The following is a 25,727-nucleotide window of genomic DNA, read 5'->3' as shown; positions in this document are numbered from 1 at the left end:
ATGGTGGCGGCGCGGCGGCAGCGGCGGCAGCGGCGCTGGGGGGTGCCGGTGCTGCTGGTCGTTTATGTGGGCTACTTGGGGCTGGGCGCCGGAGTGCTGCAGGCGCTGGAGAGGCCGGCCGAGGTGCAGGCGGCTCAACACCTCCTCCAGCAACACTGGGAGCTGCTCGCCAACCACACTTGTCTCCAGGGTCCTGCCCTGCAGCAGCTCATCGAGGTGAGCCCGGGGCTCCGCCGGCACGGCACAGGCGCAGCCAAGCACCTGTCCGGCTGGGAGCTGCCGGGGGCAGGCGCCGCCTTCGTCCCGGGGGGGCGGGAGGGCTGGTAACGGCAGCGACTGGCCTCCTGCCAGCAATATAGAACTTTCCAAGTCAAGAAAAAACTTTTTCTTTCTTTTTTTCCCCTCTATTTATACTAATGCGCACATGCGACCTGGCCCCTAAGAAGATGCCCACGGCCTGGAAAAGGGGTCCTGCTCCGTGGGCAGCTTCCTCGGCGCTGGGGTGTGTAGCCCTGTGCCCCCGGCAAGTCGGGCTTTCGTCTGAGCCTCAGCACCGGGTGTTCTCTTCTGTTCTTCCCTGACCTCCCGCAAATTGGGATGCTCGCGAGTTTTCTAAGCGGTGTGACCTTGATAGAGGGAACACGGTGATGGAGTTCCCTGTTATGTGATAATTATCAGATGTTAATTACAGGTGGGTTTGTTTCAGTGTTGAACTTCTTAAGGGTGGTTTATAGTCTGTGACGTCTTCCAAGTAGTAAGCTCTGATGGTAATGCTTTGTGATGGTAAGTTTAAGTGGTGGTGTTACTAGTGTCGGTTTTCCACTTGTTTTCTGAAGGAAAAGTTAAAAATCCCAGGAGCACAACTTAAGGTAGCTGTGAAATGTTTGTGAGGATGTTTACAGGTGATTGCGAAATGTAAAGCAGGACAGAATGCAACCTTATAAAGAACATTTTATGATATAGATATGAGTAAAATGGGATAAATGGGTTCTATTATTGCTTGATTTATTCTTTTTTTTTTTTTCCTGAAAAAGAAAAACCCCATATTATTAGAGAGACTTGAATATTTACCCTAGTTCAGCAGGTGCTGGTGGCTGAATTTGAACTCCCTGATTTGGTCCATCTGCCTCAGATATTGCAAAACGAAGAAAATTAGTGTTTAGTGATTGGTGAAAGCCATAGTAGTTGGCCAGCAGAGCTCAAAGGACCTCAAAGGGACTTGAATAGATTTTTCTTTTTTTTTCTTTTTCCAGTAGAGAGGAAAACGCAGAAACTATCAAATAGATAATCTCGTTAGGAGTTTCTTCAAGGTTCTGACAGGCAAAATTATGCTGATGTCATATGACCCACATCAAGCTGTCATCCCTTGACTTTCTAGATAGTGAATCCTCTGTGGCAGTGCAGTGAAGTTATGATAGAAAGTCAGATACTTGTAAATTACCATGGTATCTAGTCTCACTTATAGTACGTGCTGTGTATGGAGAAGAGCAGTCTGGCACTTCACAAAAGTGGGCTTGGGGTGAGTTTCATTCAGCATCTGTCCATTGAACAGTGAGCACCAGGCATGTCTCGTGCCCTGAGCTTGGAAGGGGTTCACTCATTGAATGACAGTAACAAGGTGGTAATAGCAGTGTACAGAAGGTGTTCATAACTTAGTAGGTAGAAAGGTCTTTCTAATGTCTTTCTGGTGGTTTATTTTACTGCAGAGTGATGTCTATTAGTTCTTCATGCTGTCTGGTAGTTGAAGGAGTAGGACAGGGTCCTAAATAGCTATAGATCAGACACTGTTACAATATGCTGTGTGGGTACTGAATTGTGATTTTAAGCAAACTCTAAATAAGGAAGTTACAAAGGAGTTTGGTTTCATTTTAGAGTGTCCCTTTGTGCTTTGAGAAACTATAGTCCGAGTTTTGAATGGCTTTGTGTGTTAATTTCTCACTACAAAAGTTATTAGAAGTATCTTAAATTGATAATCCACAGGATTGCTTCTTCCCTCTTTTCTATTTTCCTGTGTAGCAATTGCTTGATACAGCAAGTGTGCTCAGAAAAAATGAGATGTTTTTCTGTGTAGTAAATCACGATTGCAGTAAATTGCACATAGTTTATCAGGCAGTGTCATCACTGGCCCTCTTCAGATAACAAATTTGTATTCTAGATACACAGCTGATTATTTGCTAATTAAGGAAGATATATAAAGAGTGTTTGTGAAAACATAAACCAGCGTGTGAATTTTAATTGCTTTGACATTGCTGGCAATTCCTCATTGTTTTCTTACAGCTCTTTCATCCTCAATAATTCTAAACTGTTTATTTTAAATGTATAGGGGCCAATATGGAATAAAATCTCAGTTTGCTAAGCAATGTACAAACATCATTTTACAACCTGTTTATCACTCATTTCCTAGTTACCAGCTGGGAGTGGAAATCTACTGTTCCAGTCCTTGCACAGATGGAAAGCTGAAGCACTAGCAGGAGAGTGCAGTGTGAGGATGGGCAGGAGGAAAGGCAAATAGACAGTCCTGTGGTAGTTAGACCAGTGAATTCTCCTTCAGTAATTTCTATGGCTCAGATCCTTTCCAGGGAAGAAGGAATTTTCTAGTTAACAAAAGAAAAGTCAGAAGGAGGTGGAAATAGCAGACCACCAACAAAACTGAATGGTTCAAGAGAAAGCAGTAGGAGTGTGTGATATCTGTACTGGTGGGTCCCTGCTTCCCACAAGTTTTTTTCTTGGCCTGGAGGGACTGACTGGCTCTTCTCCTGCAGGATGCTGAACAGCTCCTCATTTCCTAAATTGCTGAGGCTAGTGTGTGCAAATGCTTTATATATGAGCAAGCAAAAGAAGCATATTTATGTGTTCATACATGCATATATGAAGACCAATTTTGTTATTTATGCTTAGAACAAGGACAGCATGGGGACAACAGGGGAAATCTGGCCATGTGTTCCTCTACTGTGCATCCAGAAACACCTACTCAAGAAAGACTTAGGATCGATTTTGTTGACCCATTTAACCCTAGGCTGTTGTGCTGACGTTATATAACCGGATGTGAACATGTGTTCACTAGGAACAAGATCAAGAGCAAACAGTTCCTCAAGAACCATTAGGCAACATGCAGAGATAGCAGTATCTGTTTTTTTTTCTTATAAACATGGTGGTGGTCTTCACATGCCAGAATCACTGGCTGAGGTTGCATCAAAGGAAGCTCTTAACGGTAAGATGGAAATGGATGCAATAAGGCAGTTTTCAGGTAGTAGATCCTCAATACAGTGAAGAAAAGGAGCTGAATTCAGATGGGGAAAAAATCTAAGAGTCTCTGTCCAGGCAAAAATTATGTTGGTTCTGGATATAAGATGTATTCAGAGGCTCAGGTTGCACACACAGAGGCCACATTCTGTACTGACATAATCTCAGACCTCTGCAGTTATAGCTGCTGTCCTTTTCAGTGTCTCTTTAGTTGGATGATTGGCCAGGCTGTTAGCATGACATCCTTTTCTTGCTACCCTTCCTCTTTTGCTATAAACTCTGTTGTTATTCTATATATATTTCCCTAATGCAGCTGTTTGCTGTGTTTATCAGTATCAGTTTATCCACTTTGTTATTGTAGATGCATAATGCTGTTTAAACCCAGTTACTTGAATAAACTAGGAAGAAGGAAATGAAAGCTGAGCTAAATGAAGTCTTTTTTTGTCTAGCAAGATTTAAGGTGCAGTGAAAAGGACCTTATTCTAAAGGGCAGGCCATAAACTGAAAACCTGCAGGTGGATCTAGATACTATTATCTCCAGAGTCAACAGCTAGTGCTACACAGTTTTAGTTCATGTTTACAGGAGCAATGAGATCCCACGTGACTGAGAGTTCCTCATCAATACCTTGGCTTGCACTGACATTGAACCAGCAGAGGTTTGTGCCAGCTGTCAGGAAATACACCCCTGCAAATACAGCTGACTGAAATCATCTTGCCCACAGACAATGCAGCAGTGAGATATTATTAAGGGATGAGCTTCAGATATCCCCTGTTGGTGATAAGAGCCTTTAAGGGACAGCATTGGCTCCTGGTATTGTGAAGCTGTGATATCTGTGTAGAACCCTCTATAGTCAAATACCTGTTGGCTTGTCACAGATGAAATAGGGTTGATCCCCTTTAATCTTTCCAGTGTCATTCTTATCAAAATGCATTACCACTTTGGTTACGTTATAGCCAGTCCATTCTTCTCCAGGCCTGTTAACCAGAAAGAGCTCCGGGTACCTTAACCAAGAGTGTGCATTCTGTGCTTACTGTGTACGTTTGGCAGAAGTTGTTAAAGAGAGAATCTTTATTCCATGAGGCAGTAGGGATATAGTACTCTGTAAAGCAATAGGCTACTGCCATATTGTTGGGCTTGCTGGAAGTTGAGGAGAAGACCTACTAATGAATCGTTACTGGCTAGTTGACTCCTAGGTGTTCTCATCATGGATGTGCTGTGTAGTATCTGTGTTTAAAAAGAGGTGGGAGGAGTGGGGGGAAACATGGGAACTGTCTGCATTTATATACCTCTACCTAGAGAGAGATGTTCTTTCATATTATCAAACTCTCGGTTACGGTCAGTCAGGCTTGATGAGAAGTAACAAGGAAGTGTAGCAAGCTGGAATTTACTGATAGCTGTCTCAATAACCAGTCCAACCAGGAAGGTTTGAGTCACCACTAGAAGTGTATCTGAAGAGCAGGAGGGTGCCGCTTAAAAAGAGGAATGTTAATTCTTGTCAGTTGCTTGAAGATGTGGGTTTCCCTTACAGGTACTTGTTCATCTAACTCCATCATTTTAAAATGCAGCTAAAAGAAAAATAACTACTAGAGAAAGAGCTGCTCAGTTTTACAAGGGTGACACAATACAACCTGCCGTGCTCTAGTCTCTAGATTGTATAGGCAGCTCCTTTCCACAGACCCTGCTTGCTTCTGTTGCAGCTGGGCTCTCAAGTTACCTGTGTAATTGGGGTTTGGGAGGCAGCTGCAAGTCAGCAATGCTTTGCCCTGTGAATCATGACACGGAGTCTTCCTGGATATAAAAGAAAAAGTGCTAATGCCTTAGGGTTGCCTTGGTTGCATCATGCCTGTACTGTACTGCATCTTTTGCGCCTTTTCTGTTGAAGAGTTAAGTCTAAATGAATTCTAGAAACTGTAGTGCGCAACCAGCTGCAAAGTAAAAGTGCTTCTGTTGGTAGGGCTGATCTAGTTTAGAGGAGCTAGTACCAATTATATTAATAAATGAAGTTGGGGGAGGTAGAGGGGAGCAGGTATTTGGTCAGGTCTCAGGATAAAGTGACATGAAGTTAAAGCCAGCTGAATTCCATTGAATTCATAATGCACCTTGTGCCTGCTTGTCTTTTGATCAGAATTCAGAAAAGTTTCCACTCCAGGCAAGGACAGGGGATCAGAGCTCATGGTTGGGAAAGGTGTGATTTATAATCCTTTTCTTTTTAAGTTAATCTATTGTTTTGAAGTTAATTGATCTTTGTCCTTGCAATGTGAGACCAAGGTTAATGTTAACCATTTTCTTCTGACTTACAGCTAGTATTCTGTGAGGCATAAATGACTGTTTATATACCAACATTGCACAAGATTTCCAGGGCACAAAGTTTATATGAGTTTGTATTTTCTCATTCATCTAAATGGTAGCTCAGTGCCTTGGGAACACCTCCTTTACCTCCTTGATAGATTGTGAAGGTGTGGAGAAGAAGTGTTTGAGATGAGGCGATTTTCAGGAGGACATGTACTCCCTGGATCAATTGATTATTTTTATTTTGTGTATGAACATGTAAATTTTGATGGAACTTGGGAGTTAAGTTTCTAGTCCCAGTCCTTTAGAGCAACTTTCAAATACAATTAGGAAATATTGCTTTTGTCTGCAAAGGTAGCTCAAGATTACTGTGAACTCTGGCCAAAATGCCATAGTTCAGGAGCACAAGGCAAGGACAGTGACTGGAGCTGTGGCTTATAAAAGGGTCATTGGTTATGATTTCTTCCATGATACTTTCTCTTTCCCAGATATAAGAAACTTTGAACTTGTCAGGAATTCTTACGGAGATTCTTGGTAGGGTCATAATCTCACAGGAATATTGGAATTGGACTCTTAATCATTCATATAAAGTTTTGGGGTTTTTGTTGTAAAGATTATAGAAGAGAAGCACAGTGTTATGATGAGAGTAGATCGCAAGGGAAGTAGTGTCCCAGTTTACATATACAGATGCATTCCTTCCTTACTGCTGATCTTAAATGCCTCTTTGGAAAGCTGTATCCTGGTCATGTGTGGTTGTGACTCAATGCAGAGGTGAAAGATGAAACTTTTAGTTGGTGTTTAGGTGGCCAGAGTAAATGTTCCTCCTGTTTTCAGCACTTGGGGATAGGCTTTGATTTGTACTGGGATATAATGATGTAACATAAGGTGTTAATTTGTGAGCATTAGGTTATGGTGTTCCTCACAAGCTTTGGAGCTTATGGTTAAGCAAAACAGAGCTGGCGGATAAATTTGGGTATGCCAAACCATGTTTAATTGCAAAGGCAAGAGGACAGACATCTACACTTAAGTAAACTACTTTGGATGACAGTCATGCTGGGTTTTTTTAATCACCAGCTGTGATGGTATTTGGCCATGCAAGTAGGCTTTGCATGGTGATATTGAGGAACAGAAAAGCCTACTTGATGTGAAAATGTAGTGTCCTGCAATTAAAGTCTTATTGACTCAAAAGGCTAAAGAATCTAAAATTTCCTAATTTATGTTATATTTTCCATGGAAAATTTTATCTATAATTTAAAATTATATAAGCATTGTCAGCTGAAGGTTAGTAGTCACTGGGAACTCTATTCTCATTTTAGAAGGGAGGGGAAATAAGAGCAGAGAAGTGAAATTATGTTGTCTAGTGTGTCTGTCAGTAGAAATGTGAGCGGAACTGAGTTCTGTTTCTTTCTGATTATTTTAGCCACTTCTTCCTTCCTGTTCTCTTTTGGGTTGCAGACATAACTTTTCAAGTTCCCAAAATATCACGCCTGAGCCCTGCAGTTTCAAGTTTCGTTGTCTTTGAGCAGCTGGTAGTATTGACTGGGGTCTTACATCAGGCAGATATCTGGTTTTGAGATGCTACTTCTACTAGGTGTCATAATAAATTAGATTTTGGGGCAGATAATGTATAAATGTCTAGGCTTAATTAAGAGAAAAGGGAAAGCCCCTAGGATTTCAGCTCAAAGTCGATGTTAAAGCAAAACAAAACCAGTGTCTGGTTCCCGAAGATAGACTAAGAGAACCAAGCAGGTGTGACCCAACATGTATGATTCAGTAAGTCTTAAACCTACAGGGCAAAATATGTCAGGTTTCTCTGAAAAATCGTCAGCAGGGACATATCAGTGCCTCTTTAATGGGAAAAGCAGGAAGAATTTATCTGTTCCGTTAGTGTTTGTTACCTGTGTTTTTCCAGTGTTCTGCAAAAATTTGTAAGCCTTTCTTTTCTATTAAAGAGCACTAGCCAAATGCAGAAGTCTAGAGGAACACACTTAGGGTAGGTATACACTGATATCTTCCTGAATGCTCTCTCAGCCTTTGAGAGTTTGCAGCCCAATGACTTCCTGTGCTAGAGCAATTTCTGTGCACTAACAGCTATCTATGGATTTGTCTTTCATGAATCCACCTCGGTGGTTACATCTGTGGTAAGGCAAGCTCTGTTAGTTCTACAGAAAATTAACAATTGATTCTTCTGAGAATCAATCAGAATTCTACCAGCATTCTGGATATTATAACATCTAGATATATAAAACATTTTTTCCTTCAAAAAGATATCCTTTTCTCCACCTCTAGAAATCCTCCCCTTTAAGGATGATATCAGTAGCTTCTTCCTAACAGTAGTGAACTCAACACTTCTCCTGGAAGTGTGTGTTTATTCAAGTGGCTTTGATTTGCATGAGTGTTCAACATTTCTAGATTGGCTGTGATGGGCCTAATGGTTAATGATGTTCTCTAGATGCTTCATAACAAGATTTAACAAGGAAATTCCTAGCCAGGGGCTTATTACTGAAGGCTCTTGACCTACCACAAACATGTGAAGTGCCTCCATCCCAGAAACAGATAACAGCTGCAAGCCCAGTGCTCTTTGCCAGTGAGTAACAGGTGTACCTTCCTTTCCATTGACATGGGTGCAGCATCATCATCATGCCCTTCAGTGGGAATACTTTACCTTATCTGCAGACTCTTTAGACAAAAAAGCTGCACTTCCTGTCAGTAGTATCCCCTCTGGGAAAGTTGCACTGTTACGAGTCACTGCAAAGCTAGCATGGGTGCTCATAACTGCTTGGTCTCTTGGTCTTCAGCCATGCAGAACAGAACTGGTACAATGATATGAAATTAAACAATCATAGAATGGCATGGGTTGGAAGGGACCGCAAGGATCATAGAGCTCCAACTCCCCCTGCCACAGGCAGGGACACAGACCTTCAGGCCTGGAGCTACACAAGGTTGCCCAGGGCCCCATCCAACCTGGCCTTGAACACCTCCAGGGACAGGGAATCCACTACCTCTCTGGGCAGCCTGTTCCAGCATCTCACCACTCTGTCTATAAAAAACTTCTCCCTAATATCCAATCTAAACCTTCCTTCCTTTAGCTTTAATCAATTGCCCCTTGTCCTGCCATTGTCTACCCTTTTTAAAAGTTGATTCCCCTCCTGTTTGTATGTTCCCTTCAGGTACTGGAAGGCTGCAGTGAGGTCCCCCTGCAGCCTTCTTTTCTCCAGGCTGAACAAGCCCAGCTCCCCCAGCCTCTCTTTGTAGGGCAGGTGCTCCAGTCCTCTAATCATCCTTGTGGCCCTCCTCTGAACCCTCTCCAACAGTTCCACATCTTTCTTGTATTGCAGGCCCCAGACCTGGACACAGTACTCCAGATGGGGCCTCACAAGGGCAGAGTAGAGAGGGACAATCACCTCCCTGTCCCTGCTGGCCACCCCTCTTCTGATGGAGCCCAGGATACCATTAGCCTTGTGCGCTGCAAGAGCACACTGCTGGCTCATGTTAAGTTTTTCATCTACCCAAATCCCCAAGTCCTTTTCAGCAGGGCTACTCTCAAGGAGCTCTTCTCCCAGTCTGTATCTATGTCTGGGGTTCTTCTGGCCCAAGTGCAAGACCTTACACTTGGCAGTGTTGAACCTCATTAGGTTCACCCAGGCCCACCTTTCCAGCCTGTCAAGATCTCTCTGGATGGCTTCCTTTCCTTCTAAGGTGTCAACCACACCACTCAGCTTGGTGTCATCTGCAAACTTGCTGAGAGTGCACTCAACTCCATCCTCGATGTCACTGATAAAGCTGTTAAAGAGCTCCGGTCCCCAGACAGACCCCTGGGGGACCCTGCTTGTCACCAGCCTCCACCTGGACATAGACCCATTGACCACCAGCCTTTGGCTACGGTCTGTTAACCAGTTTCTTATCCACTGGATGGTCCACCCATCAAGTCCACTTCTCTCCAATTTAGAGATAAGGATGTGGTGGGGGACTGTGTCAAAGGCCTTGCACAAGTCCAGGTAGATGACATCGGTTGCCTTCCCTTCATCTACCGATGCTGTCACTCCATCACAGAAGGTCACCAGATTGGTAAGGCACGACCTTCCCTTGGTGAAGCTGTGCTGGCCGTCCCAGATCATGCGCTCATCCCTCATGTGCTCCAACATGTCATCCAGAAGGATCTGTTCCATGATATTAGGCACAGAGGTGAGGCTCACCAGCCTGTAATTCCCTGGGTCTTCCTTGCTCCCTTTCTTATAAATGGAGTGACATGACCTTTTTTCCAGTCCCCAGGGACCTCTCCTGACAGCCACGACTTTTCAAATATAATGGAGAGCAGCTCGGCAACCACATCAGCAGCTCCTTCAGGACCCTGGGATGCATGTCATCCGGCCCCATAGACTTGTAGACATTCAGTCTCATGAGGTGGTCTTGCACTGCCCTTATAGTGGGGGGGGGGATTTACTCCCCCAGTTCCGTTCTAGGCATGCAAAGTTCTGGGACTTGAGAATTATGAGAATCCTGGTTGCCAGAGAAGACCAAGCCTTCTCCTCATCAGTTGCAGCCAATTCTCCTTTCTCATTTACTAAGGGGACGTTCTCTTTGGCCTGTCTCTTCTGGCTAATGTACCTGTAAAATCCCTCCTTCTTGTTTTTAACATCCCTTGCCAAGTTCAGTTCCATCTGCGTCTTGACTTTCCTGATCCCATCTCTGCAAGTCCAAACAGCATCCATCGTAAAGGTCAGTAAGTTGGTTACTGCTGCCTTTACCAGGTGGCGTATTCAGGCTGCTTATTTCTACTTTGTGCTTGTTGGGCCAATTCAGCAGTGGTTTCTTACAGTCCTCTGATTCTTAAGTGGTTTTGGCTTCAAAAATCTGATGTGTTGTGTAATGTCACCTGCTGACCTGTCATCAACAGGCATCAGGCAGGAGAACAGATGACAAAAGCTGCATGTTTAGGGGTTTTTGTGTATCTGATCAAGCTAGTTATAACATTATCCGAGAACTGGACTGTTGCTGTTCCAGCAGGTGTATATATATGTATGTGTTCAAGACTTAACTAAATGCACTGCAGAGATGACAGGCTACAGAAGGAAACTTTGAGGATATAACAAATGTTTATTTTCAGATTTAACCACTAGATTCTGAATGGGAGAAAGTACAGGTCGCATGTATAAATTTCCGGTGTCTCCATTGCCATATGGTTCAGTTTGGGAGCTCTCTTTTATGTTCATGGGGATGGTGATTCCTGTCTAGGTCAATCTCTGCAGAACTTCTTAAACCTGAGGTTAAGTATTGTCAGAGATCAGGGAGAATGGAGAAGGGTCAGTGCCAGCATCCCATACAACCTGACAAACCCCAATGCAGATACTGGCCCTGGCAGAACTGTGCACACACTGTTCAAACTAAATCTCTTTTTTTTTTTTTTTTTCTCTTTTTTGGGAAGGGGAGACAGACTTGATTATTTCATGTCACTGATGCTGCATAACGACTCTGAGCTACCCCACTCAAGTTACAGCAACAAGTCACAAAGAAGCATGTAATATAGAGTCTGGTCCTTTAGCCCTCTTCAGAGCAAAGGCTCTCTGCTCTGTGCAGAGAAGAACGTTGTCAGACTTTTAATAGATTGCAAAGTGACCCTGAATGGTGTGAACTGCCTTGAGTTATGACTAAACTAAGATATTTCTGAGAATGTGATTACCAGTGTTTCTTACTTGGAAAACTGTGTTGATCTCTGAGCTGCTCCTTGCTCTTAGTGTGAGAACTAGTAGCCCTGGAGAAGAGTACTTGTAGTTAAGTTGCTGCTTGAGTCTCTGGAAAGAGTTTTTAATTCACAACCTTGTATAGTAGCATGTAAATCCCTTACAAGCATGTTACATCAGTAAGATGGGACAGACTTCCTTGCTTTGCAGGCTTGAAGTGTTGGTTTGCTTGACAGATGTGTAAACGGTAATTTCTCTGAAAACTCACAGTTGATATAAATCTAACCTGAGAGTGATTCCTTTTACTGCTAATGGTGAAAGCTGTATTGGCAACCTTATCATTAGGATGGAGATGGTGTTACTGGGTATATGTGAGTCTTTCTCAGAGGTGATGCATTTTATGTATTCTTGGCTACACTTTGCATTCAAGGACAATTGACCCTTGAGGATTTAGTGGGTGTGAGCTGTTTAGCATACATGCTGTTGTTAATGTTTTGGACACAACTCAGTTCAGTTTCGTTTAACTTCCTTGACGTGAGAAGGTGTGGTCAGATGTTAACCAAGACATCTGGTACCTTATTTTCCTAACTCTGCACACCTCAGTGTAGTGACTTCTGAGTCTTTCCCAGGTGGACTGAACATTGAATTTGGCATCATACTAGTCTAATCCATTTTTTCGTTTTTATACCCCTGATGTGAGGACATATTGCCCAATACTAGTAGAAAGGCCATCCTGTATAGTCTGTCTCCATATACATTCCTCCCCAATATAGGCAAGGGATCTAAATATTCTCTGCTCTGGGACTTCTGCCATCAGACTATCCCATCTGGAAACACTTTCTTTTCCTAATGAATACCATAAATCACTCTTATCTGCCTAGGCTTTTTCTAGGTAGTTGTTGCCCTCCAATCTCTTCTCCATCTTTCTGTATGATCAAGTATATGCATGTGCAACTTAGTTCTAAAGAAAAGGCATCTATGGAATAAAACAAATATGCTGGCTTCTGCTTTTCTGACCCCTGAGCTCTTTGGTCTCTAAGTCGTAGATTATACTCTATTAAAAGAGAAACAAGAGTCAGAAATAGCTGTAGAATGAAAAAGCTGATCTCATTAACTTAGCCATAAAAGGAGTTGTGGGATCTCACACTATTGTTTCTTTGCAGGGTATCGTCCAAGCCTACAAGAGTGGCATAACCCTCCGGGGAAACACCACTAGCCTGGGCAGGTGGGACTTCAGTGGGTCTTTCTTCTTCTCCATCTCTGCAATAACAACCATTGGTAAGAGTTCCCTGCTTGCAGGGCTGCCTCATAGGTGGGAAAGGAGCAGCAATGAGGACCTGTATGATCACATGCTGCTCCAGCCCTGTGGGGCTTCATGTAGCTTATCTAATTGTGCATATGTGAACTCAGCCCTAGAAATGCTTTGTTAGTGCCAGTACAGTAATGATCTCTAATTAGATACAGGGATAATTAGCTCACTACACATCCCTACTAAGTTACACAGGTTTTGGTGTTTGAGTCAGTATCACTTCATGGTGCTGCACTGCCTGTACTTTCCCAAGCCTAGTGAAATCTGAGAGGTCTGAAATTAATTGTGGATTGACCTGAACCTTTTCCTTTACAAGGAAAAGGAAGATTTTTTTCAAAGTTCATATTAATTTTGGCTGTTGACTCTTTGTAGCCCATGTTTATAAATACTCTCTTATTATTGCCTGTATTGGATAAGAATTCAAAGAGCTGGATACATAAAACAATTCAGTTGAGTCAAGTTTCAGCAGCAGAGCTATGCCAAGCCACAAAGGAATAGTGGAAATGGGGAAGGGGATGGGGACAAAAAAGAATGGAAACAACAAAATGTTATGGGGTGCATGTCCCCAGTCCCAAAAACAATTAATAACTTGTCCTGGAGTTTTATTTCCTTACTGTGTGATGTAGTATTATAAAAACCCAGTGGGGAGAATATGGGGAGAGATGGTTGACTGTCAAAAAAAAAAAAAAACCTCACGGGTCCCCTGATTAGCATTGACTTTGTCCAGTCTGTTCAATTTCAAATATCTTTTAGATGAGTATTTTTGTGTACCCAGGTAGAGCATTGTTTAGATTTCTTCTTTCCTTGTTGAAAACACATTGACTTCAGAACATTAAGCCCCAAAACCGGAGCTTGGATTGTTTGGGGTTGTTTTTTACAGGGGAGGAAACCCCCAAGCATTCCTGTGACTCTACTTTTTCCTACTCTGCTCTCTGCACGTTTTGTCTTAGTTGGGAGCTACGTTTGGTGTGTTGTAATACTCGGTACGGGTTGTACCAGATGATGGCAGTGGAGGCTCATCAGACAGGGCTGTGCAGGCTGTGGGTTTCCAACTTCGAGCCTGGGCAGTTCCTTCCAGACTTTGGTACAAAGCAGTGTCTGCTCAGAGCTGCTTTGCTTGCCCCTGTAGCTAATCCTGATTAGCTTCTAAGATGTCAGAATTGCTTTCTTTTACCACAACCGATTTAAGTTAATCATGTTCAGGAAGAATCAAATTTGTCATGTTAAAATATAAGGAAGTTTTGTGATGTTGGTGGAAGGCTAGACTAAACATTTCTGGCTGTTAGTCCATGAAAGCCTAAACTACTTTCTCCTTTTTTTTTCTTTTAAGTAAACTCCTTGCCCTGGTGGCTGGTGGAGGAGGAATGACTTGATAGCAGGGGCCAAATTAAAATGATAAGACAGAGTGCTATAATATTTGGTTCTTTTAAAGTCAATGCTGTGGCTCCAGGGGCATGTTATAGAATCATAGAATAGTCTGGGTTGGAAGGGACCCCAAGGATCATAGAGCTCCAATCCCCCTGCCACAGGCAGGGACACCGACCTCCAGGCCTGGAGCTACACAAGGTTGCCCAGGACCCTGTCCAACCTGGCCTTGAAAACCTCTAGGAACAGGGCATCCACCACCTCTCTGGGCAGCCTGTTCCAGCACCTTACGAGACTTTCTGTAAAAAAACTTCTCCCTAATATTTAATCTAAACCTTACCTCCTTTAGCTTTGATCCATTCCCCTTTGTCCTGCCATTGTCTACCCTTTTAAAAAGTTGTATTCCTCTCCTGTTTATACACTCCCTTCAGGTACTGGAAGGCTGCAATGAGGTCCCCCCGCAGCCTTCTCTTCTCTAGGCTGAACAAGCCCAGCTCCCCCAGCCTCTCTTCGTAGGGCAGGTGCTCCAGCCCTCTAATCATCTTTGTGGCCCTCCTCTGAACCCTCTCCAACAGTTCCACATCTTTCTTGTATTGGGCCCCCAGATCTGGACACAGTACTCCAGATGGGGTCTCACAAGGGCAGAGTAGAGAAAGTCATGACTTTTCAATAGTAAACATGAGACTGATGTACGTGTCACCTCTATGTAGACATCTTTGGACAACTGAGCCCTTCATTTTGCTTTTTGCAACTTAAATTGTTAATTCTGTGCAGGCTACTGTTTTAACACTGTCAATAATATGTTGTAGAAGGAAATACAGATAGTACCACAGATTTGCCTCGGGTCTGTTGCCCATCCTCTTTCTTCATGCAAGTTCTTGAGATAGCAGCTGGTGCGGCCTTGCTGGCTCAGGCATCACTGTGATGCCTGACATGACAATCAATGTCAAGTAAAGAGGCAATGTCCTTCACAAAGTACACAGTGAAGTTAGGAGTGGCTCACAGCAGAGAATTTCATGTTCAAGGCATGGCTATGAGGTAAACACCACAGTTCAGAAGGGGTTTTGAGATGGATTTGTTGAGGGGTTTGTGCCTTAGATGACAAGGAAGATAATATCTCAGGCTGTAGGGAATCATTGAAAGCAGGTCCAGCTTCACAAGATTAATATATAGGGAGTTTAAAAACCAAAGTACTCTGTATTGAATGTACTTGGAAAGAGTGGAGTTACAATGGTAATAAATTCCTGAGAATCTTTTTTCTTTATGGGTACTAAAAAAAATTTTGATGAAAAATTTGGATGAACTCTACTCCATGTATTCAAGCCGCTACAAGTCCTCCTTTTTCCTGTTTGTCCCTTCCATATTCTTTCTTTGCAACTAATGTTACTCATACCTTGCTAGTCTCTTATGAGATGTAACGTCTGTGGCTTTTGCATCAGCTATTTCTTCCTTAGTGTTCTCAAACAGTGCTGCCAAGGCCATTATCACTCTTACCGTCATCTCTTTTCCTGTATGAGATACTCTTTCCACTCTGTCAGCTTCTGTTTTCTGCTTTAGGTGCTTTAACCCCTTTCAGAAGTCTTAGTGTGTTTCTCAAGTATTCACTGGAGCTCTGGGGTACAGGAAGGGTTGTTAGCTGCTGTCCCCTTTAACTAGCTTCTTTTCCCACTGACACAGTTTGAATCCCCCACCTCCTGCTCCAGTATCTTCTGTGCTGTACCCTTCTTGCATCTAAATTACAGACTCACCTATATCAAGTGGTGATTAAAGCATTATGCAAATTTTATTTAAAGTGAAGTTCTAACCTGCAGGCTAGATGTGCTTGGTACCTTAATCCCAAAGCTTTAGAGAACAGATTTGTATGAACCAAAAGCTCTGTCTAAAGTGCCCAAAGCCTATGTAGGTTTTGATCAATCTCATAATTTGAATGGAACCGCGATTATAGGTATGATGTGGGATGGGTCAGCCCTGACCTTCAGCTGATTCTTTCTCCTCACATTTAGGCTTTTTTGCTTTCTTCATTGCTGTCTCTTGCATGTCATGTCATCCCAGATCTTTTATGTTATTTCATTTTTCTGCAGATGTTTCCATAGGAACCCTCTCTTCAATGCCTTGAATCATCTTCAGAGTTTCTTTAGAGCTGTAGTACTAAGCATGGTTAAGGAAAGAGAAGCTAATTTGCTGCTGGTTTTATCCCTCAGACATCTTTATTCATTGCAAACACAGTCTCTTTTCTGTGTTTACTTTCCTCCTCGTCAGTTTGGACTAACAGGGCAGAGGTCAAAGAAGCTCAGAGTGCAGCACAAGGTGAAAGTTCCGAAAGTCAAACCACCACAGGGTGGTGTCATTTTAGAGAAGCCCTTGGGGAAAGGATTTGTGATGAGACAGGTTGTCTATACAGGCCTAATAGTACAAGGGAGAGCATTGTCCTCTCTAACCTGAATGTCCCCTTGTATTTTGGATGGGTGTCATTGCCACCAGAAAATGGAAAGGGAACACGTGGTAAAGCTAAGTACTCATTTGTATTAATTTGAAAGGCCCTCTTTTAAGAGTAAAATTGAGTAATAACAGTGAGTAAACAATCTTGGTGAAGAAAAGAGGCAGAAGACCTTCCTCCTGTCTTTCCCTTCTCTGAATACCTCCTAACAACAATCCCAAGAGGACTGGGGTAGTGAAGAGGCAAGGAGCAGTTGAGTAAGAGGTGGTGTCTAGTACATAGTCACAAGACTTTTAATGTGTTGTTGCTGATGGCTCCCACAGTAGGAAAAACAGCCAATTCAGAGCTGTGAAGTCCTGGCAGTGTGGGGCTCAGGGCCAGCAAGAGTTTCTGTAAGCCTTTGACCACCTGTAGTACTGCCCAGCATGTAGTGGAGCTCCTGAAAAGTAGCTGGGCTTCCACCCATTGCTGGCTGATGATTCACTGGGAAATCCAGCTAAGGCTATTTATGTCTTGAAATAGTTGAAGTTGGAGTAAGAGCCTAGGTCCACTTTCACGTTTGAATCCTATGTGACCATCAGGTTTGTGTAGGGGAGTTCTGCTGAAGAACCCCAGACCTCTGATGGGTTGATCTTCTGCCTGCCCTGGGGCAGCTGGCAGAGCTGCCTGCCCTACAGGCTTGGCTGGGTGTGATGTGGCACAGTGGTCCACAGGAGGTGGTGGATGTGGGTATTGCACTCACAGCAACATCCTCTGCACTGCCTCCCAAGCACTGGCAAACTTAGTCTGCTTTTTTGACTGTGCCATCTTATCCTGTTGAGACAAAGCCCACCATGCAGCTCCTAATGTATGCACAGTATGAATGAACAAGTAAAAGATTGCAGTACTCATCCCAAGCATTTTTCTTGTTTCACTTATTGGAGTGTGCAATCAGGTCTTGCTGTTACTTGGAACTTCACAGGGCTAAAACTGTCAAAGAACTCTGTTCAAATGTGTTGGGTTTTTTCAGTTTACCAGCCTTAGTTAGCGGTCGGTACTTCATCACAGGACCAGCTAACATGAAGTCATATGCGTGCCCTGGCTCACCCCACCAGAGTCCCAGTGAGCTTCCCCATATAAGACATCCTGCCACCACTAGCTTTTAAAAACAGTTTACAGGTTTGGTTCGTTCTAATCGTACAGCTGAGGTGCCAATGCAAGTACTGGGGCTGGTGAGTCCTGTTTCTGCCTGTACCACAACTGGGGATGCCTTAAAGCCATCCTCCATGGGCGGGTGAATTGGAAATAACTGTGACTTATGGTATCAAGTGTTCGAGCTTGGTAGCTGTGTCCAGCCAACATGTGTTCCTGCTCTTAGAGCAGGTTTGGTGAGTGTGATGTGAAATCTGTCAAGAAGTTTGAGAAGCCATGCACACCTGTGTGTAGCTAGTGCTTGTAGAGACACTCAAAACTTCAAGGGAGGATGGGAACCCTGGACTTGCCGATGCTCAGTTGAATGTTACCAACTGACCTTTGAAAATCCTAATACTTTTAAGGATTGTAGGACAATTCAGCTTTTACTGGAACCTCAGAAGATGCAACCTTCGGCTTCAAGCAGTCAGTTGTGAGGTCAGACCAGGTTATTGAGGGCTTATCAGTGTGTAATTTCCTTCTGTGCCTTGGGGAACAGGGGTGAGACTTACTGGAGATGACCCCAAATGCCAAGTGAAATATCTTTTGCTGAATATTTAAATAAATAATGCGCCCCTTGTTGAACTGCTCTGTGACCCTGTGGATCAGATACTTGTGTTAGGCAAGACTCTTAGCTCCTGGGCTTTGCTGAGCATCTGGGTATTCAAAGCAAAATACTGTCAACAAGAACATTCTGTAAATCTGGGTCATTCCTGTGGGAAGTGATGACTTCTATCTACTCAGGTAGGAGAAAGAGTTAATCCAAGTCTCCCCAGAAATGTGTTAGAATGCTCAAAAGCACTGATAAAGTTGCTGATTAGAGAAGCAACTCTTTCTCCAGCTTTTTTCAAATCCAATTCTGGGTGTTTTTCTACAGATGAATTTTTGTGCATTTGCAGTATTTAAGTATTTATGTATTTAAGTCTGAAAGACAGGTTTTTTCATTCTGAGCACTTTGTTTACTATTTTTATATCTGGGCAGTAAGAATAGGAGTGTCACAAACCTCCCATTGTGGGTAGCAGGAAGTCACAGCTACCTGGGTTAGACTGAGGACACTGCAAGTAGACTGCTGTCTTGCAAATTCAGAGATCTTTTACTATAATTTGTTAGTCACACCTCAGCATGCTGCTCTTAGCATGCCTGCAGAGCCTCTGAGTGTACAGGAATGTAATAGGCAAGCAGAAAAGCAAACCTATGTATGAAATAAACACACGAGCTAAAGCATGTGGATGTAAACATTCAGAAATAAAAATCACTGTTTTGCTGCTTCTAAGGGAGATTGTAACATTGCACTCTGTTCAAACTGAGAGAAGCTATACAGGCATCCAATCCAGCTGCTTCGGTGAAGTCATGTACACTTTGACCCCTGTGTGGTTTTTGGTGAACATCCTCAGTGTCTTCTGGGGCAGGCATGTACCAGGTGACATCACTGTAGCAGGCTTACAAGGGGTGTGATTCAGCTGCCAGTGTGGCTTGCTGAATTTGGTTCAGCTCTTCTAATGCATAGCCTGCTGTCCTGGCTTTGGCTAGGATAGAGTTAAAACCCAAAACACCTACCTGTTACCCTCATTTCATTTACTGAAGAGAGTAAGTCCCACTTAGGCATTCCTGCTGGGGTTTTACAACAATTGAGGTTTCTACACAACCAGACTGTTTGTCTAGTCCAAATGCAAGGGTGTGTCATCAGCCAGATGTAAATTGCTGGCTATTTTGCATAATCTAAAGGCTCCTGTGCCTTTGAGCTGCTGGCCCCCAGGGAGACAGATAAATCATGTGCAAAGCAGATCTGGTGTTTGGTGTGCTGGGCTTACTCTACGCATTGGACCTTCTTAACATCATTGAATTTGCTGCTCTTAGTGCAGTGCACAGCTTAACACTGACTGATGAGCATCTTAAGGTTATGTGGAGTGCCCAGAATCCTGAAGGCTGCCATGCTTCATGCAGAGACCTGAGGTCATGGACCTTTCTCTTACATCTGATGCTTTATTCCAGAGACTGGATAACCTGGAAAGCTATACTAAAAAGAACTGCCCAAGACATTATGCAGTATTTTTAAACATGATACAGAAGGGGGGTGGGAGGGAAACTTGGAAAGGTTTGGCCGTAAATGTGACTCATGTTCAGTCTCCAGCCTTACAGTAAATTTCTCCTAGCTCTCTGCAGACTGGTCTGGACCCAGGAAAACACTCTAATTCCATAGAAAAGGAAAAAAAAAAATACCTGGAGCCAGCATGATGAAATGTGGCACAGACAGTGTGAAACAAATTACACCAGACATGTATTCCTTAAATTCACTTAGGAATCATCTACCAGATGTACTTGCCAGCATGTCTCATTTATCTTGCCTGTTGGTGTAGAAATGGTGAAAGCTGACAGGAGCCAGCAATTACACATGGGGAGTAAAAAAAGTGTGTAACTATCATAGAGCTGCTCATAAGTGAAGAAGATGGCACTGGAATTAAGGTTGCTGTACAGTCTTAATATAGTCCTGTCATTTGGCTATTTCAAAACAACCTCTAGTTACAAACGGCATCCCAAATTTTCTGCTCTACCTCTCCCAGGGACAGGCTGCAGAGGCCATTGCTCTGGATTAAATCCAGGGGCTCCCAAATCTTTCAAACCTAAAATTATTGGAGGGGAAGTCCTCCACATAGTAAAAATTTTTAATTTGTGAGGGTAGAAATGAGGTGAAAAGGCAGCCTGTATACATACTGTGAAATAGTTTGTTGCCAGACATTTTTCTGGGGGTAGTTTGCTGATGCACGTGAATAATTAATTGCTTGCAGAGTTGTCATCCACAAGAGTTTTTTGTTCATGCAAAATGCGTAGATATCCCAAGGTCACAGTTGCACCCCTCTCTATGTTGCTGGTCAGCGGCTTACTGCAGGTGGTGTGGGACAGAAGTTAACAAAGGTGTGGGAATCCATCTAATCAACTGGGGATGTTTGTGCTCTCACTTACCTTGCGTACAGAACCCAGCTCTTGGACCCATCCCTCCTGGGGACTGCTTTCTTGCCCTGGAGCTACACCACCTTCAAGCATGGTAGCAAGATATCTGTGGTGGGAGGACCTCTGTGGTTGCACTGTGCCAGAAATTGAGTGAAGCTGGGAGGCGATAGTATGATTTCTGGTGAAAAGATAAGCTTTGCCATGTTCTGTCAATCTTCTATATGCACGATGTCAAATGAGCAGAGGTGATTTTAAAGTATAGTTAAGACCACAGGTCTGAGAGTTGACTAAGTCACTGTTGAAGTGCTTGTCATGTGCTAGTCCTTCCCCTGACTTAGTGAGCATCCTGTGAAATAAACCAAAGTTAAATCTGACCTTTGCGGCATAAAACACTTGAAGTTACAGACGTGCGAGTCAGCAAACTTACGGGATATTTTTAAAAGAAGATGGGGGAAATAAAGATGAGTATTGCAACAGTGATGTTGAAGCCATGATGGACTAAGAACAGAAGCAAGGCTGTGCTTGCAGGGCAGTAGCTTTTATTAGACCAGTTTGAATAATTAGATGAAGGTGAGATTTTAAACACTTTTTTTCTTTAGGTTTGAAATTGAAGTATTTTATTCAGGTTATATGTAACTTCTCTGAGTTTATTTCCTCTAAGGAAACCTTTTGACAATTTAAGGTTGACAATTCGGTACTTGTGGTGCAAAGAAGTATAAACAAGGAGGCAATGTTAAATTCGCTAGTCCTGTGGGAAGAAGGTAGAAAAAGATTGTTATAGTTAAAACACTGTTGTTGGGATTCAGAGACCATCTGACAGCTATGCAGGATCATTTACCAACAAATATCGTGCCAACAGTGCTTACAAAAGCTGAACTCAACGGAAGTTTTGCATTTACGTCAGATCCCAGCCAGGATAGTGGGGAGGAAATTTGCTGGTAAATGGAAAAGGAACTAAACAAAATTGGCAGGGAAAGAAATGTTATTTTTCCAACCTAAAATAGGATGTGACAAACAATGGATGTAACTTATTTATTAAAAAAACCCACATTCCTTTTGGAGCAGTGACCTTCTCATCTAACTTTTGTGGAAGATGGAGGTTCACCCCTTCAGGGGAAGAGGGCAAGCAAAGAATATTTTAGGTTTAACATGTTCCTCCCTGCCTAGGTTATGGGAACCTGAGCCCCAGCACTGCAGCTGGTCGAATCTTCTGTATCTTCTTTGCACTCTTTGGGATCCCCTTGAACCTTATCCTCCTGAATGAAATTGGACAGCTGATGCTGCTGGGAGTTCAACACTGTGCCCGACACCTAGAGGAGGTGTTTCACTGGCAGGTAAGCAATGTGGACAAAAGGCGTTGTCTGATATTTGGTATTCTTTGAGAAGCATGGACAGCCCACCTGTGTATTTGGCCTAAAGGGCAATAATACTTGGGAATAACTGGAAGCAAATAAATTTAGCTTATGACATCCCTGTGAGGTGTCTGATAAGGCTGTTTATTGAGAGAACTTCTGTGATGAATGGCTTCCCCTGGAGCAACAGAAGTGCCAGAGCCTCTAGAAGTGCTAGAATATCTAGTCTGTTTTTAATCAGGCATAGTTAGAATTGCATATGTAGGTTACATGGGAACATTTGTACAATAAGCTTTAATGTGGTGTGAATTTAGGACTTGTGAAGGTGCTGCTCAGTTTGTGTTGACTGGGAAACCCATGCTGTTTGTTCTAATCAAATATTTAGAATTTTTTTTTTTATGGAGTCCAGTATTGTCTTCCAGAAACTGAGCTGGACTTCCCCTGCCACCATTCTTGTGACACTGTCTTCTTTATTTTTTTCTGGTTTACTAGAAAAAAGCTTCCCTCCTGATAAAGACCTGCGCGCTGGTAACTGGCTTGTTATTTTTTCTCCTGCTGCCTCCCTTGTTGTTCTCTGACAAAGAAGGCTGGTCTTATGAAGAAGGCTTCTACTATTCCTTCATTACCCTGAGCACAATAGGGTTTGGAGACTATGTGATTGGTGAGTAGTTCATATTTCATTGCCTTCACCTACTGAACATCAGAGCTAAGTGTGTGGGGCACACAGGTCCCAACTTGGGAGTTGGCACCACTAGCAATCCACAGGTCTGATGATAATTATGTTGTGGGTAGGTACTTGACAGGTGGGAGAAGACATGATTTATGGCATAGCACTCCCCCACAAGGAGGAACAAAGAAATCCTTTTCCAATCAAAGAGTAATTCAGGTGATCTGTCCCTTGAATGACTGTAACACCAGACTGGAGTGCTATGCTTTTAATCACAGCAATTGCTGCTGATGCACTTGGTGTACTCCAGTGCATCAGCATTAGATTTAAGCAGATATTACTCTGCATCACCATTAACAGACAGTGACCATTTCCTCTGTCAAAACTTCAGACAACTGCTTTCTAAAAGGCAGCTTAAGTCATTTAGGTGTAGACTATCAGGCACCAGGCACAGCCTAGTTTTGGTTGCCAAAACCCTTTGCTGGAGGAAATGGATTTGGACCCTTGCCTGATGCATTTGCTAAAACACAGGACACACCTTTTTGATAAAGCCTTTGTCATTAAAAAAAAAATTGATTATAGAAACTCATGAATCCCTGGGAGACAGACTAAAAAACTTTATTATGGATCTTTTACTTCTTTTTTTGTAATGCTTGCTTGATACTTAGATAGGTTACTGGTGGTTACCTTAGAACTTGTTTATAACGTGTCCAAGTTACAACTAGAGCTTAAATGAGCTAGAGTTAAGTTAGCTTTTGTGAGAGTGGCTAGTCCAGCATTTTCCTATGCTGATTTTATAGATTATGCTGAACTCTGTGCCACAGCAGCTTTACTGATCTGCTTCTAATAACTAATTCTGAAGTCTTTCTCTAGTACATTTCCAACTTCCAGGTGTACCTTCACCTTGTAACTGGCACACCAACATAAATATGCTAGGTTCAGTATGGGAATAACTGAGTGTGTTGGTGACCTGTGGTATGTACAGGCCAAATTATTTTGGCCTCACAATCTGGTATTTTTTGTTTATGTCTCTACTTAAAAATAAGTAGGGCCAGGGTATGTGCCTGTCACTGTGTTGTGGCTGTCGTGCTGTTTCCCTACCAGTGTGATCTCTGGACCAGATATATTCTGGGAGATATTGCATGCCAAGAGTGAATACCCAGTGTTCATTTGGGACACAGCTGCTCTGTGTGAGGATAATATAAGCCAGGCTATGACACTTGAATTTGAAGTCATAAGGTGGTCCTTAGCCTGTTGTATTTAGTTGCTTCTCTTACTGGCCTTGAAATCCAGGATTTACACATTCAGTAAGTCCTTCTATTGAACGTAGCATGCCATGTAGATCATAAACTACTTCTGATCTTCTCAAGGACTGCACATATCAGATTGTCTTTGTGGATAAAGAATCCTCAAATCCACAAAGACAATCTGATATGTAGAAGCCTCAAATAGCCCTTCTCTCTTGTTTTCTTCTATTGTTTAGAAGCAAACATTTTTTTAAACCTTTGATTTTAGCACCTGTGGAAGGTGCTTGCTTGAAGGATGACTATAATACTGTTCCTGGTAGAAGTTATCTTGATGTAGAAAGTCAGCCTGAAGAGTAGTTACCACAGAAGTGCCTGGTATCTCCCAAACATTTATCAGTGGCTTAGTGACGAACTCAAAATGTCTTGTGATCCTGTTATATTGAAAACACACACAATGTCTATTCTGTAATATATAATAATAGCAAGTATATGGGTGTAAGAGAATGGCTGGTTACTATGGCTCCACTGGCAAGTTACTGCTTATCACAATCTTCTTGAGAGTAACAGTTCATGGACCAAAATTTTGGAGGTGCTGGTCTGTGGACAGTACTCTTACTACTCATCTGTGAGTGGTTGTATGTCACTCAAACACCTGCCTTTGTGGATGTCCCATTTCAACCCAGCTGTATGTGTACTTTTCACTGGAATGTGGTATGGAGTCTCCAGGTTCACGGTGGTGCCGTGTCATACATGGTAAATCCTCACACTGTCCTGAATGTATCAGATGTTCTATAGTATCTGCTGCACTGCAGGTATTCAGTTATAAAATAACAAACCTTCTAAGGTAAGGAAAGTAAATAATGAGTCCTAGGAAACAGTAGAAAGAAAGCTCATGCAAAGACCTTGCTGCTGTTGATGTGTATCCTGTACTTTACTTGTGTTTGAAAGGCTCCCAGTCTGATTAAAAAATGCAATCCAGTCACTCAGAGGGCTGAGCTCGTTCCTTTGCTTTGCCTGTGTTGTTATTAATATCACTGCTGATGCTAATTTAGCTGTAGAAGCCTCTACATTAAACATTGTGGAAACACAACTGAAAATACAGCTTTGCTCCAAAGGGATCACAAAATACCAAGTTGAATAATCAGACAGAGGTCGTGTGATTTCACGCTGTCTTCCAAGCCTTGGTGGTGGTTAGAGCTTTCAGAACTGCTCAGACCCCTACCTTCCTTCTCTTAAAGGCTCGCTCACTCCCTTATATCTGGCTTAACTGGGTGATCCATAAATACATAAAACCCCCTTACCTCTCTGCCCGCAGGAGATCCCTGTTACATATTAATACAATGATGTGATAAAGAGCAATAAGAAGAGAAATGAAACTTCATGCTTAAACGTGAATAATTTCACATTGACATAGACATAATTTGGGATTTATTTTTCTTTCTTATGGGTAATCTTTACATTTTCTAGGGAGTTCTAGGCTGTTGCTTACATGTCATGAAACATGCTTGCTTATAACTGCTGTTCACATACTAAGTAGATGGCATATTCATATTTTATATAGGAATCACTAATGTTAGGTCATATTCCCACTGTCTTTGATTTGCATCTAATGTCTCATTTGAGGCACACTTGATCCAATCTAGAAATGTTTTGGGTGATTTTTTTGTAGGGATGAACCCAGACCGCACCTATCCAGACTGGTACAAGAATGTAATCTCTCTTTGGATCCTTTTTGGGATGGCCTGGCTAGCGCTGGTTATCAAATTTTGCATCAACTTTCTAGAGACCTCCAGTGACTTCTGTCAATGCAAAAAGAAGAACACGGAGATGGCAGAAGACTTAATGGATGGCAACAAAAATAGCATGACGGGACTTCATGATGCGGAGATCTGCAATGACAAAGACACAAAGCCAAAAGGAACAGATGAATCTCACACCCATGCAGCTCCTACAGAAGCAGTCTAGGGAAGAGACATACCCTTGGTGTCTTTTAGGTTTTAGTGAACCAGAGATGCG

General features: G+C 42.7%; 1 protein-coding gene across 1 annotated transcript; it reads left to right on the top strand.

The window, feature by feature from the left end:
* On the top strand, positions 1 to 25,676 carry KCNK17 (potassium two pore domain channel subfamily K member 17; the record flags this gene model as incomplete). The annotated part of the gene is made up of 5 exons (XM_084261090.1): positions 1 to 216; positions 12,378 to 12,492; positions 21,613 to 21,779; positions 22,290 to 22,458; positions 25,381 to 25,676. 5 exons carry the CDS (start codon positions 1 to 3, stop codon positions 25,674 to 25,676), a joined length of 963 nt encoding a protein of 320 aa, XP_084117216.1.
* Between the last annotated feature and the right edge of the window lie 51 nt (positions 25,677 to 25,727).

The sequence above is a fragment of the Gallinula chloropus genome (genome assembly GCF_964237585.1).
Source record: "Gallinula chloropus genome assembly, chromosome: 3".
Taxonomy (NCBI): domain Eukaryota; kingdom Metazoa; phylum Chordata; class Aves; order Gruiformes; family Rallidae; genus Gallinula; species Gallinula chloropus.
The sequence above is the reverse complement of the archived record's forward strand: the minus strand, read 5'-3'. Positions and strand labels throughout refer to the sequence as shown.